The sequence below is a fragment of the Saccostrea echinata genome, unplaced genomic scaffold (genome assembly GCF_033153115.1).
Source record: "Saccostrea echinata isolate AGI-Se365-2 ecotype Australia unplaced genomic scaffold, CSIRO_AGI_Sech_v1 ptg000046l, whole genome shotgun sequence".
NCBI lineage: Eukaryota > Metazoa > Mollusca > Bivalvia > Ostreida > Ostreidae > Saccostrea > Saccostrea echinata.
In genome coordinates, this window is record NW_026889795.1 from 4,916,526 (window position 1) to 4,929,078 (window position 12,553).

The 12,553-nt window shown below is 35.1% G+C and overlaps 2 protein-coding genes across 2 annotated transcripts in view; one reads left to right on the forward strand and one right to left on the reverse strand.

Moving 5' to 3' along the window:
- Nucleotides 1-12,553, reverse strand: part of LOC133202179 (uncharacterized) — a 392,144-nt gene that overhangs the window by 311,578 nt on the left and 68,013 nt on the right. The gene's annotated exons all lie outside the window — the stretch shown is intronic.
- Nucleotides 1,471-7,469, forward strand: LOC133202195 (ADP-ribosylation factor 2). Its single transcript, XM_061337972.1, has 5 exons — nucleotides 1,471-1,597; nucleotides 3,179-3,369; nucleotides 4,927-5,037; nucleotides 5,512-5,636; nucleotides 6,111-7,469. The coding sequence occupies exons 2-5, from the start codon at nucleotides 3,222-3,224 to the stop codon at nucleotides 6,273-6,275; spliced, it is 549 nt and encodes a 182-aa protein (XP_061193956.1). The 5' UTR covers nucleotides 1,471-1,597; nucleotides 3,179-3,221; the 3' UTR covers nucleotides 6,276-7,469.

Genomic DNA, 12,553 nt, shown 5'->3' on the forward strand with positions numbered 1-12,553 from the left:
TAAAAACAGATAAAAATATTTACAATATGGCTCATCACGTCTACCAGGGTGGCAGCTGTCTGGTCCCGTCCTGAACTCCTCGATAGTAGCTGTTGCTGTTACTGTCTCTGGCAGACGATTCCAGTCTCTCACTGAACGTGGGAAGAAGGAATTCTTATAAACCTCCTTGGTGGCACGAGGCTGTCTGTATCTAAAGCTACCTCGATCTAGTTCTTCTGTCCCTAGGTGTGTAATATTTGTCTGGATTGATGTCCACAAGGTGGTTCCTTTTGTAGCATAGAACAAGACGATGTAATGTTCTCCTATGCTGGAGTGAGTTCCACTCTAGTTGGTCCAGTAATATATGATGTTAGAGATCGACCCAGGGGAGGTGTCCAAGTTCTGGTTGAAGACAAACCTGGCTGATCTACGCTGTACCTGTTCCAAATCCTTCGTTAAGGTGGCATGATAAGGATCCCACACTGATGACGCATAATTATTCGATCGATGGTCTGATGCATGGCCTGTATAACTCAGCTCAGTGATGACATTGCATGGTGTTCAACTTTATTGCACCGGGCTGTTAAAATTTTACCTGAATATCAGAAAAATCCGAATAATCTTCACAAGAGTTTTCATGATCTTTATCATGTTTTGTTGTCTTTATGATCGAATTCGTTGTCACCCGATTGAATATCTGGTGTCTTTTCATTCTGCGAGCCAACGGGGATTTCCGGGGTATCATATCAGAATCAATACAGAGTTTTGACTTTTTATGGACAGGCTCCTTCATTTCATTGGATTCAGTAGGTAAAATTGGGCAAGCCACTGCATGGCAAAATGATTTGGTTTCTATTGTTTGAATTGCTATTTTCAGTGCGTGACCACATGACATAGATATAATTATACTTAATTAGTCATCCGAGAATGGCTTTATTTCTTGTTGAAGAAACTGTCTGTTCAAAGCAACATTATGTACTATTGGGTATATACGCTATATCGTATATATTGCCGCTGAAAAAAAAATAAAAATAAAAAAAAAAACAATAGACAAAGTTATATTCCCCTGAAAAATGAACAAACGATTAAATAAAAATTATGCGGTTATGGATATCTCTTTATAGCATAGTTTAGAACCGTATTTATGGCTTGCACGAAGCCTTTATTTTAAGATATATCATCGAATTTTATATAAATAACATCAAGGACTTTTAATACAGACAACGTTTACAGAATTCAAATTTGGCGCCATTTTATTTTAAGGACTGATCCCTCAATCTCCTGATAATCGTATTCGAGGATTCTCAGTAAAAGAATTATTTCTATTTGGGCACTTTATTTTTTTCTCCCAATATTGAAATAAAATTTACGTTTATTGGACTCTAATTTAGATCGAACACAAGTAAAACTCTGTCTGTACAATGAAGTCTCCCTTGGGATGAGAATATTGTTCAATACCCTTATCCCAAATGCGGGTCATTGACGTGGCATGTGCAACGATTACTTTTCCACGTCCGCCATTTTGACTCGTCCCAGAGAATAGGTTACGGAGTATTTCATAATTTTTAAGAAAAATACTCGTTGTTAACGCACCAGAAAAGGTGAGGACGTGAAAAAGGTGAGTACAAGGTAAAATTGGTTAACAAATTTGGTTGGAAATGCCTCCAAGGAATTTAAAACAGTGAAAAGACAATACTTCCGGTTGTTACTCGACTTGAGATGACAATAAGGAGTATGACCTATGGGGGAAATTTGCCTCTTGCGAGGGTCTTTGAGAGCGAAGTAAATACTTGTATTCCCTCTGTTTTAAGCATTAACGCATAGAGAAATGTTTTTTTTTTAACGGCACAGGAAGGGGGTAAACTGTGTTAGCTCATTTAAAAGAAGAGTTGTAGGGTCGAGATTTATGTACTAGGATGAAATGTAATAAACTAAGATTATGGTACTCCCCACAGTATATATTCGGTATCATTACTGAAGTTAAAAGCATTTGAAGCTTCAAGAAATATGGGCTTGTTTTTACGATTTGAAAATCCCTTAGTTATGTCTGGACATCATGGACATAGAGTCAAGTTCTTTGGCAAATGCAACACAGCATGCGTATTTTTTATTCAACATTTAGTGTTAGATTCCTTTTACAGTACATTATGGATGTGGATGTTCACTAACTGAATATAAAATGGTCCTGTACCAAGTGTATAGAAAGTACTGAAATTCAATTAACAGTAACAGAGTTGTGGCTATGCGTTGTATATTGTGAGACCTGGGTCCGGGGCCATAAAACTGAGATGAGCTCACTTTTGATAGATCCAAGTCTCACTCTTCCACAATTAATCCTTATGAAAAAGTTAGATTGAGATCAAAAGGGAGCTCATCTCAGTTTTATGTCCCCGGAGCCAGACTCCTTCTAGCAAAAGCTAGTGGGTTAGCTCTTGAGCTCAGTCAGTAGAACGTTGGATTTTAAATCTGAGGGTTGTAGGTTTAACATGTTCAAGCCACAGTTTGGACACCCCGTAGCTAATCAGTCGTATAACATGGAAATGTAAACTACATGCTCGGGCGTGAAATTTATATCGTAGCTGGCATAGTCTGTATCCAAAGCTGCATAAAACGAAACTTTCCATTCTGAGGGGCATATGGGATGACGTTTATCACTTTAAGGTCAAGATCTAGTAAATGAAAGGTGCCTACAGATTTCTCAAATTTGAGAAATAAATTCCTTTAATGAAGCTTTATAAATATAGCTTGGTCAAATAAGGTGTTTCGGGGCATAATTTGTAGGCAAACAAGACGAAAAATCATATATTAAACTGTCATTTTTATTGAAAAATTAGGAAAATCAGTCATGAATATGGGAGTTTTTTTCCATATCAGACAAATTAAATGTATCCAGATTGCCTACAGTCTCTCAGAAAACGGTAATTTGTATGTTCTTGGCCTCTTCTTTAAAATAATATGAAATTGAATGTAGGTTTCGGGATTACTTTTCACATGATTTCAAATTGAATTCCAGGAAAATACTTTATTTTCTACATAATTCTATTACAGCCGTAAAGTACGGGGAAAAAAAAAGTTTAATTTGATTATGACGTCATAATGGATCTAGCATCAAAAATACAGTCTAAAATCATTTACTAGATCTTGACCTTAAATGGATATGTATGCCTTGTATAATATATTGTATATTGCATATTTTCAGGTTATATTAATAATTAACAAGTGTTGACCAACAGCAGCCCAGGATGGGGAGCGTTTTTAGCAGTATATTTAAAAGTTTAATTGGGAAGAAGGAGATGAGAATCTTGATGGTCGGTCTAGATGCGGCCGGAAAAACCACGATTCTGTACAAACTTAAATTAGGAGAAATCGTCACAACTATTCCCACTATAGGTAAGCACAGCTGAGAACAAATTATGACCATTAAATCTAAATTAAAGATGACAGTCTCACAGTGATATGACACATGGCTAATGTAATGTGTCATAGTTCAGTTTATTTAAGAAATGAATTTTATTTTTAAAGATTCTTGAGGACATGAGCTACGACGCTTCACGCCGGCATATTTCACGAAGCATGTTTGCGCTTCATGATAAATATGCCAGCGTGAAGCGTTGTAGTTCATGTACCTCATGAATTTTCAAAAATTTAAATTCATTTCTTGTATTTACATTATTTTCATTACCAAAAATTACGCCATTCAACTGTCATTTTTAAAGCAAAACAGTTTGCACTATAGTTTTGACGTCAAGTACGGTATTATGACGTAACAATGGAGATATTCATGCTCATCCATGGTAGTTCATGACAAAATGAACAGTCTTCTAATTTGCATTATTAAGGAAAAATATTTGGAAATGTAAATATAATACATTGTATGATAATGTGCAAATCATGCACTGATTAAGAATCATGCACTGATTAAGATACATATTTTTTGCACTGATTTCAGTGTCTAAATTGTAGAATGTTTTTGAATGTATGGTTTTAAAATTTTCAAAAGACTGTGTAATCGTAAAGCTTTCTAAATTAAGAATGAAATCAAATATTGAAATCAAACAGTGCTCCAAATTGAAATTGCAAGTCCTGTCTCAATAGGTGTCCGAATAATGCACACATCAACCATTATGGCCATACTCCTTGCATTTTATTTGATTACGTTTTAATTCTTAGATCAGATTATTTGTGTTTTCTTTGTACAATCACAGGGGGTGGTTGATAGTATAACAATATTCCATAAATGGACTTTATAACGTTATGTCATAGAAATAAGTAATCTATGAATTAATAAAGACAAGTTGTAAGACATAATACATATATGACTGTTTGTTCCTGGTTTTGTGTTACATATTCTCAAGATGTTTTTGACATAGTGTCTGAACTATTTGCTGATGGTGACCAGAAATTCTGAAATGTCAACCAAAAAATAGGTTGCCATTTAGTGACGTTATAGCAAGTGCGACTTGGAGCACTGTTGTATATACACTTTATATATTCATAATTTATATTTTTAGACAATGATACGGTATGCTCCACTGTAAATGAATGCATGTAAAGACCAATATATAAAAAAATATTTTCTTTTTACATCATTCCCTCAATAGTCCAGAAAAAAAAAATTAAGGGTGGTGGGGTGGGGAAAATAGCAGGAAGAACCATAGATTCAGGGCTTTCAAAAAGATTAGAAACGGGTGGTACTATTACAAAAATGGGGAGTACCTTGTAGAAACAATTTTAATAAAATATCAAATTTTTCTCCATCAAATTTTTTGGCCGGTACAATCATGATTTCAGCTGGGTAAAAGTACCGGGTACTGGCAGATTTTGAAAGGCCTGTAGATTTTGCTTGTGAATAGTGTCTAAGTTATAATTGTCAATAAATTCAGGATTTCTTTAAACTGTTATAAAACATTCATTGTTCATTAAAAATGATGTTTTCTTTGTTTCCAGGTTTCAATGTTGAGACGGTAGAATATAAAAACATAAGTTTTACGGTGTGGGATGTGGGGGGTCAGGATAAGATCCGACCCCTGTGGAGACACTACTTCCAAAACACACAAGGTAAGATTGGCCAGGCCAGTCATTAGATCATTATAAATATAGGTCTCCGAAATCTCCTCAGCAATCCAAAGACAAGGGTTAGTAGAATCATACTCAAAGAATTTCATTGAAAGCTCCATTAGTACACACTGTTAGAATAGTAGATGTTAGACCTGCAGGTCACAAAAATTCCATTTTTGAGGAGAAAAGTTTCTTTTTGATCATGTAACTTGTTTGCAGTTTAGTCAATAGTGAAGCTGCAGACAATTTTAGTCCTGGCTATTGTATAATATTTCTCAGAGTCATTTTCCAGTAATCAAGAGGACTCTTATGTTATTTGTCCTCAGGTCATTGTATGAACAATGCCTAGCTTATGAATTTGATGGACGTGTTGAAGTACAACATTAAAAAAATATTGCATTGGTTTAAGACTGATGGTTGACTTACATAAGCTGCCTTATTATCAGATATTACAGAGTTAATTTCGTGTTTCAGGTTTAATCTTTGTGGTAGATAGTAATGATAGGGAACGTATCACAGAAGCTCGTGAGGAACTCACCAGAATGTTGAATGAAGATGAACTTAGAGACGCTGCTCTTCTCGTCTTCTGTAATAAACAGGTACATTTACTTCTGAAGTGGAGGAGGCCTTGATTTCTACATATTTCAGTCAATCTTCTGTTGAACTTCAGTATTTTGAACACAGATATCTTAAGCACCATGGATATGTCAAACTGATTTGGAAGTCCCAACTCCTTATTCTTTAAGGATTTTACCTTTGATATCTCAGATCCTTTTTTTCTCGGTCTCATCAAGTTCAAAATAAAGGGTTTGACTGTAGTTGTGATGAATGGCCTTCTTCTTTTTTTTTGGCTAAATTTGCTGAATTTTATAACTCTGCAAATTTGCTCTCGGTAAAAATATAGCTTTTAAAGAAGACTGCAGAGTCATAAAGGTAGAAAAAAATTTTTTTTTTTGTAATTTAAGATCTTTTCAGAAAGTTTAGATTTGTGCAAGTCTGAGTTTGCCTTTAACACATAAAGCTAGTCTTAGTACTTGTTTCTAATGATCATTTAATCAATTAACAATGAACAGGATCTGCCAAATGCCATGAACGCCGCTGAAGTGACAGATAAATTGGGACTCCACAGCCTGCGAAACCGATCATGGTACATCCAGGCAACATGCGCCACCAGCGGGGACGGATTGTACGAGGGGCTAGATTGGCTATCGAACACACTGAAGAACAGTAAACAGTAGCACACCAGCGCCATCTAGTGAACAGAAAGAAAGGAGGATTTAAAAATATATTACGGGGAAGGTGAAGAAAGGCCTACAGTCATGGGGAGCTATTTATTGTGACAAGGAATTCATGCCTTGTTTTAGTGTTTACTTTAGGGACAAACAAATCCAGACTGAGATAATTACATGTTTTAATTCTCCATTATCTGTGGGCAGAACATGTCTAAGACACCTTCCTGACATTGAGGTGGTAATATAATATTTTTCTGCACTGTTTAGTATGTTTTTTTTTTGTTTTTTTTTAATGTGTGGGTGATGAAAAAATGAAGATGTTAGAAAACTGATTCTTCAAATTTGTATCTGGCTCTATAGGCCTTGTGTCCTCTGAATTTATACTTGTGGCTGTATGTGCATCAATGTCATTTCTTTCTCTTTTTCAATGCGCTAATTGGAATATAGTGTAAGTTACTTGTCAAGCATCAGTGTTTTTACTTAACATAGTTAACATGCGATTATTATTTTTTTAAATTGCCTTTTTTATATGAGGGCGATATGTTCATTTCCTCGTATGTAGGGTAGTCCGAGATTTTTTTTCCACTCATCAGTTTTCTTGATGTTTTCTTGTCTAGTCCCAGACTGTTCAGATTATAGACAATGTTTATTTCTCCACCAAATAACAAGTGTTTTAAAAAAGGGGCTATCATACCTGGGGCAGGATATTATAGGCTTATTATCCGTAACATACATTTTTTTGTTTAATGTCCAATAATAGCTTTAATGATGTTTTTTTTTTAATTGACAAAGTTTTGATTTTTCTGGGGAATTCAAGTATCAACATTCCAGCACTAGACATACAGGTCAGACCCAGGTCTTGAGTTTTCTTATTAGGTCCGAGTTTTCTCGTTAGCGTGTGGTGTTGTGGATGAGTTTGGAGCGAGTCTGTACATTTTGCGAGTTGTTCCATGGTATATTGCTTCTAAAGCTCTTGTCATCAACATATCTCCGGGCTCCACTGAAATGTATACAACTACAGTCGATATTTATTCATATAGCCCTGATTTTTTTTCACCGAAAATCCAGCGTATGAAATTTAACAGTCATAATAATATTGACTTGTCTTAAGAGCTTTTCTTCTATACAGATTCTGTTTTATATATTTATCATTTGTGAATAGACAAGTACTACACATAAATAAATACAGTTCGTCTACAATTTGTTCCTTTATTTCCAGGATGTAGGATGAGAGGTGATTGTGGCAAGGGGGGTACCCCCACGTATAAATTTTTTTGGGGGTGATATTATATAGGAATTACTTTACCCATCAGTCTGTCTGTCATTGCTATCGTGTGATCATAACTGTAATACAGAACCATTAGAAGCACATACATGTACTTAACAAAGGGAAAGATGTGTCTTTACCTTGACTAAAGGTAGTTTGGGGAATTTCAAGGTCATTCACAGAAATGTCTTGTCAGCTACTTTCTGATGGAGAATCATATGAAGCTACTTCTTCACACAAATATTACTTATAAGATATAAATAGTTTGGCATGGCCTTGACCCACGGTCATTTATACTCGACCAAAGTCACTGTTGCCTGTGAGAAACATCTATAATTTCTTCCAGGGCCATTTCTTTTAACAAAAAATATGGAAGCCAAAGGGTGAAAAAGATGCTCACATTATAAGCTGATTTGAGACAAGGTCATTTAGCCATGGTAGAGTCTTTGGCAGAAAGGAAATGTTAAAAGAATATTCAGCCCATATCTTTGTAAGGGAGGTTAATAAGTTGACTCTCAAAGATTTAACCTTGTGTCAACAGAGGTTTAATTTTTGAGGTCGCGCGTTGTGCCTCTAGTTTTGTGATTGTGGCACATCCGGATAGCAAGGTTTGTGGCCATGGGCACATGCGCTTGACGCGTTTTAATATTTCTCTTAGATTAAAAAAAAAATTCCACACTTACGGATATTTTAGCTGCGGAACAGTAGCTCGCTGGTCTGGTCGTCCGTCCCGATTTTTGCAGACCTGTCAGTGAACGAACTACAGATCTACAACTAAGAATTTTTTTCAACGAAAGTCAAGATGTGCATTTATCTTCAAAAAATGAAGTGGAAGGGCTCATATGGGACAAATTATATCGCTGATACTTACTATACATGTTTTTCTGTACATTACACGATGATCAATTTGTAGGAGTTATCGTTCGTAGCACAGGACTCGGAAGTTTTTATTGTGCAAAAAAAAAAAAAAAAAAAAAAAAATTAAAATACCGGGAAAAAATATTTAACCCTGTAATAGAGGGTGGAATCTTTCTTTTCCGGTATTCTTTTGTCCCACAGTACTCTTGTGGATCATAAGGAATGTACATGCGTGGTAATATAAAGAACTTGCACGCTTTTGAGAGGAATTAATATTTTATTGATATTTTCAGTGGATGCTTTCAATAAAGGTTTAAATCTTGTTTTGTTTTGCTGGGGTGGGGGAGGGGGAAAGGTCAAGTCCATAATGGAAATAAGGATTTTAATGAAAATATAAAATTGATGGCTACCAAACTCCCGTGAATATGCATTTGCGAAAAAAGACTCATTTCTGGTAAAATTCTCATGCAGTGGCATAACTATGAATACATGTAGCTTTTTTTACTATGATGTAACTGCCTCTTTCAAATGTGGGACGAAAATTCAGTTAAAAGAGGAATTAGATCTATAGGAAAACTACCTTGTCTCGCTGAAATACTGTTCATCCTATACTGTCTTGTCATTGCTTCTCATCTCATGTATGGAGTTGAGAGGTAGCCAATGGATTCTTTGTGCATATGTTTTGAATGCAAGTCCTTTTGATGTGCAAAAGGTTCTGAAATATGGAATTTGGTCACCTTGGTTGTGCACCCAGGGCTACAAAACACTGCACTTGGTTCAGAAAATACCCAAGCTTTTCATGAGAACGCGACCATGTCATTCTGCATGTAAACTACTGCATGTATACATGTAGCTAAAGAATGATCAAGATAAATTAAAGCTGTTAGAGTAGATCGGTTCTCAAGTAAATATGTCTTTAAACGACCAAACGTGTGAGAATTTTATGACATATGCATTAATTTAAATAAATCTAAATTAAAATTTAAGTTATATTGATCAAATATGCCTAAAATCATGCATGTTAAATATTGCATATGGGGATGATTATTTCAGGTATCCCTAATGTATGAGAGATACAGGACAATATTTCTATTGCATGGGAGATACAGGGCGGCTTTTATATTGTATGAGAGATAAAAGACAATATTTCTATTGTATGAGAGATACAGGGCAATATTTCTATTGTATGAGAGATACAGAATAATATCTCTATTGTATGAGAGAAACAAGACAATATTTCTATTGTATGAGAGATACAAGGCAATATTTCTATTGTATGAGAGATAGAGGACATTATCTCTATTGTATGAGAGATACAGGGCACTATATCTATTGTATGAGAGATACAGGGGGATACTTCTATTGTATGAGAGTTACAGGGCGATGTTTCTTTTGTATGAGAGATACAGGGCGGTATTTCTATTGTATGAAAGATACAAGAGGATATTTCTATTGTATGAGAGATACAGAATAATATCTCTATTGTATGAGAGAAACAAGGCAATATTTCTATCGTATAAGAGATACAGCGCGGTATTTCCATTGTATGAGAGATACAGGACAGTATTTCTATTGTATGGGAGATACAGGACAGTATTTCTATTGTATGGGAGATACAGGACAGTATTTCTATTGTTTGAGAGATACAAGGCAATATTTCTATCGTATGAGAGATACAGGGCGGTATTTCCATTGTATGAGAGATACAGGACAGTATTTCTATTGTATGAGAGATACAGGGCGGTATTTCTATTGTATGAGAGATACAGGGCAATATTTCTATCGAATGAGAGATACAGGGCGGTATTTCTATTGTATGAGAGATACAGGGTAATATCTCTATTGTATGAGAGATATAGGGCAATATATCTATCGTATGAGAGATACAGGGCAATATTTCTATTGTATGAGAGATACAAGGTAAAATCTCTATTGTATGAGAGATACAGGGCAATATTTCTCTCGTATGAGATATACAGGGCGGTATTTCGATTGTATGAGAGATACAGGGGGATTCTTCTATTGTGTGAGAGATACAGCGTAATATCTCTATTGTATGAGAGATACAGGGTAATATCTCTATCGTATGAGAGATACAGGGCAATAGTTCTATTATATGAGAGATACAGGGTAATATTTCTATTGTATGAGAGATACAGGGTAATATCTCTATTGTATGAGAAATACAGGGCAATATTTCTATTGTATGAGAGATACAGGGCGCTATTTCTATTGTATGAGAGATACAGGGCAGTTTTTTTTATTATACAAGAGATATATACAGGTCAATATTTCTATTGTATGAGAGATACAGGGTAATATCTGTATTGTATGAGAGATACAGGGCAATATTTCTATTGTATTGGAGATACAGGGCAGTAGTTTTATTATACAAGAGATATATACAGGGCAATATTTCTATTGTATGAGAGATAGAGGATTATATCTCTATTGTATGAGAGATACAGGAGGTACTTCTATTGTAGGAGAGATACAGGGCATTTTTTCTATTGTATGGGAGATACAGGGCAGTATTTTTATTACATGAGAGATATATACAGGGCGGAATTTCTATTGTATGAGAGGTACAGGGCGGTATTTCTGTTGTATGAAAGATACAAGGCAATATTTCTATTGTATGAGAGATACAGGGCAGTATTTTTATTATACGAGAGAGATATACAGGGAGGTATTTTTATTGAATGAGAGATAAAGAGTATATCCCATTGTAATAGAGATTCAGGGCGATATTTCTATTGTATGAGCGATATAGGGAGCTATTTATTTTGAATGAGAAATACTGGGCAATATTTCTATTGTATGAGAGATACAGGGCGATATTCCCATTGTATGAGAGATACAATGCGGTAATTCTATGTTAGGAGAGATACAGGGCAATAATTCTATATTGTACAAGACATACAAGGCGGTATTTCTTTTTAATGAGAGATAAAGGGGATATCCCAATTGTATTAGAGATTCAGTACGATATTTCTATTGTATGAGAGATACAGAGCGGTATTTCTATCGTATGAGAGATACAGGGTGGTATTTCCATTGTATTAAAGATACAGGATAATATTTCTATTGTATGAGAGGTACAGGGGGATACTTCTATTGTATGAGAGATACAGGGTTATATTTCTATTGTATGAGAGATACAGGGTAATATCTCTATTGTATGAGAGATACAGGGCGGTATTTCTATTGTATGAGAGATACAGGGGGATACTTCTATTGTATGAGAGATACAGGGTTATATTTCTATTGTATGAGAGATACAGGGTATTATCTCTATTGTATGAGAGACACAGGGCAATATTTCTATTGTATGAGAGATACAGGGCAATATTTCTATTGTATGAGAGATACAGGGCGGTATTTCTTTTGTATGAGAGTTACAGGGTTATATCTCTATTGTATGAGAGATACAGGGTAATATCTCTATTTTATGAGAGATACAGGGTAATATCTCTATTGTATGAGAGATACAGGGCGGTATTTCTATTGTATGATAGATACAGGGTAATATCTCTATTGTATGAGAGAAACAGGGTAATATCTTTATTGTATGAGAGATACAGGCTAATATTTCTATTGTATGAGAGATACAGGGCAATGTTTCTACTGTATGAGAGATACAGGGTAATATCTTTATTGTATGAGAGATATAGGGAAATATTTCTATTGTATGAGAGATACAGGGTAATATTTCTATTGTATGAGAGATACAGGGTAATATTCCTATTGTAAGAGAGATACAGGGTAATATTCCTATTGTATGAGATACAGGGTATTATCTCTATTGTATGAGAGATACAGGGCAGTATTTCTATTGTATGAGAGATAGAGGGCGGTATTTCTATCGTATGAGAGATGTACAGGGCAGTATTTCTAATCTATGAGAGATACAGTGCAATATTTCTATTGTATGAGAGATACAGGGCAATATTTCTATCGTGTGAGAGATACAGGACGGTATTTCTATTGTATGAGAGATACAGGGTAATATTTCTATGGTATGAGAGATACAGGGTAATATCTTTATTGTATGAGAGATACAGGGTAATATTTCTATTGTATGAGAGATACAGGGCAATATTTCTACTGTATGAGAGATACAGGGTAATATCTCTATTGTATGAGAGATATAGGGCAA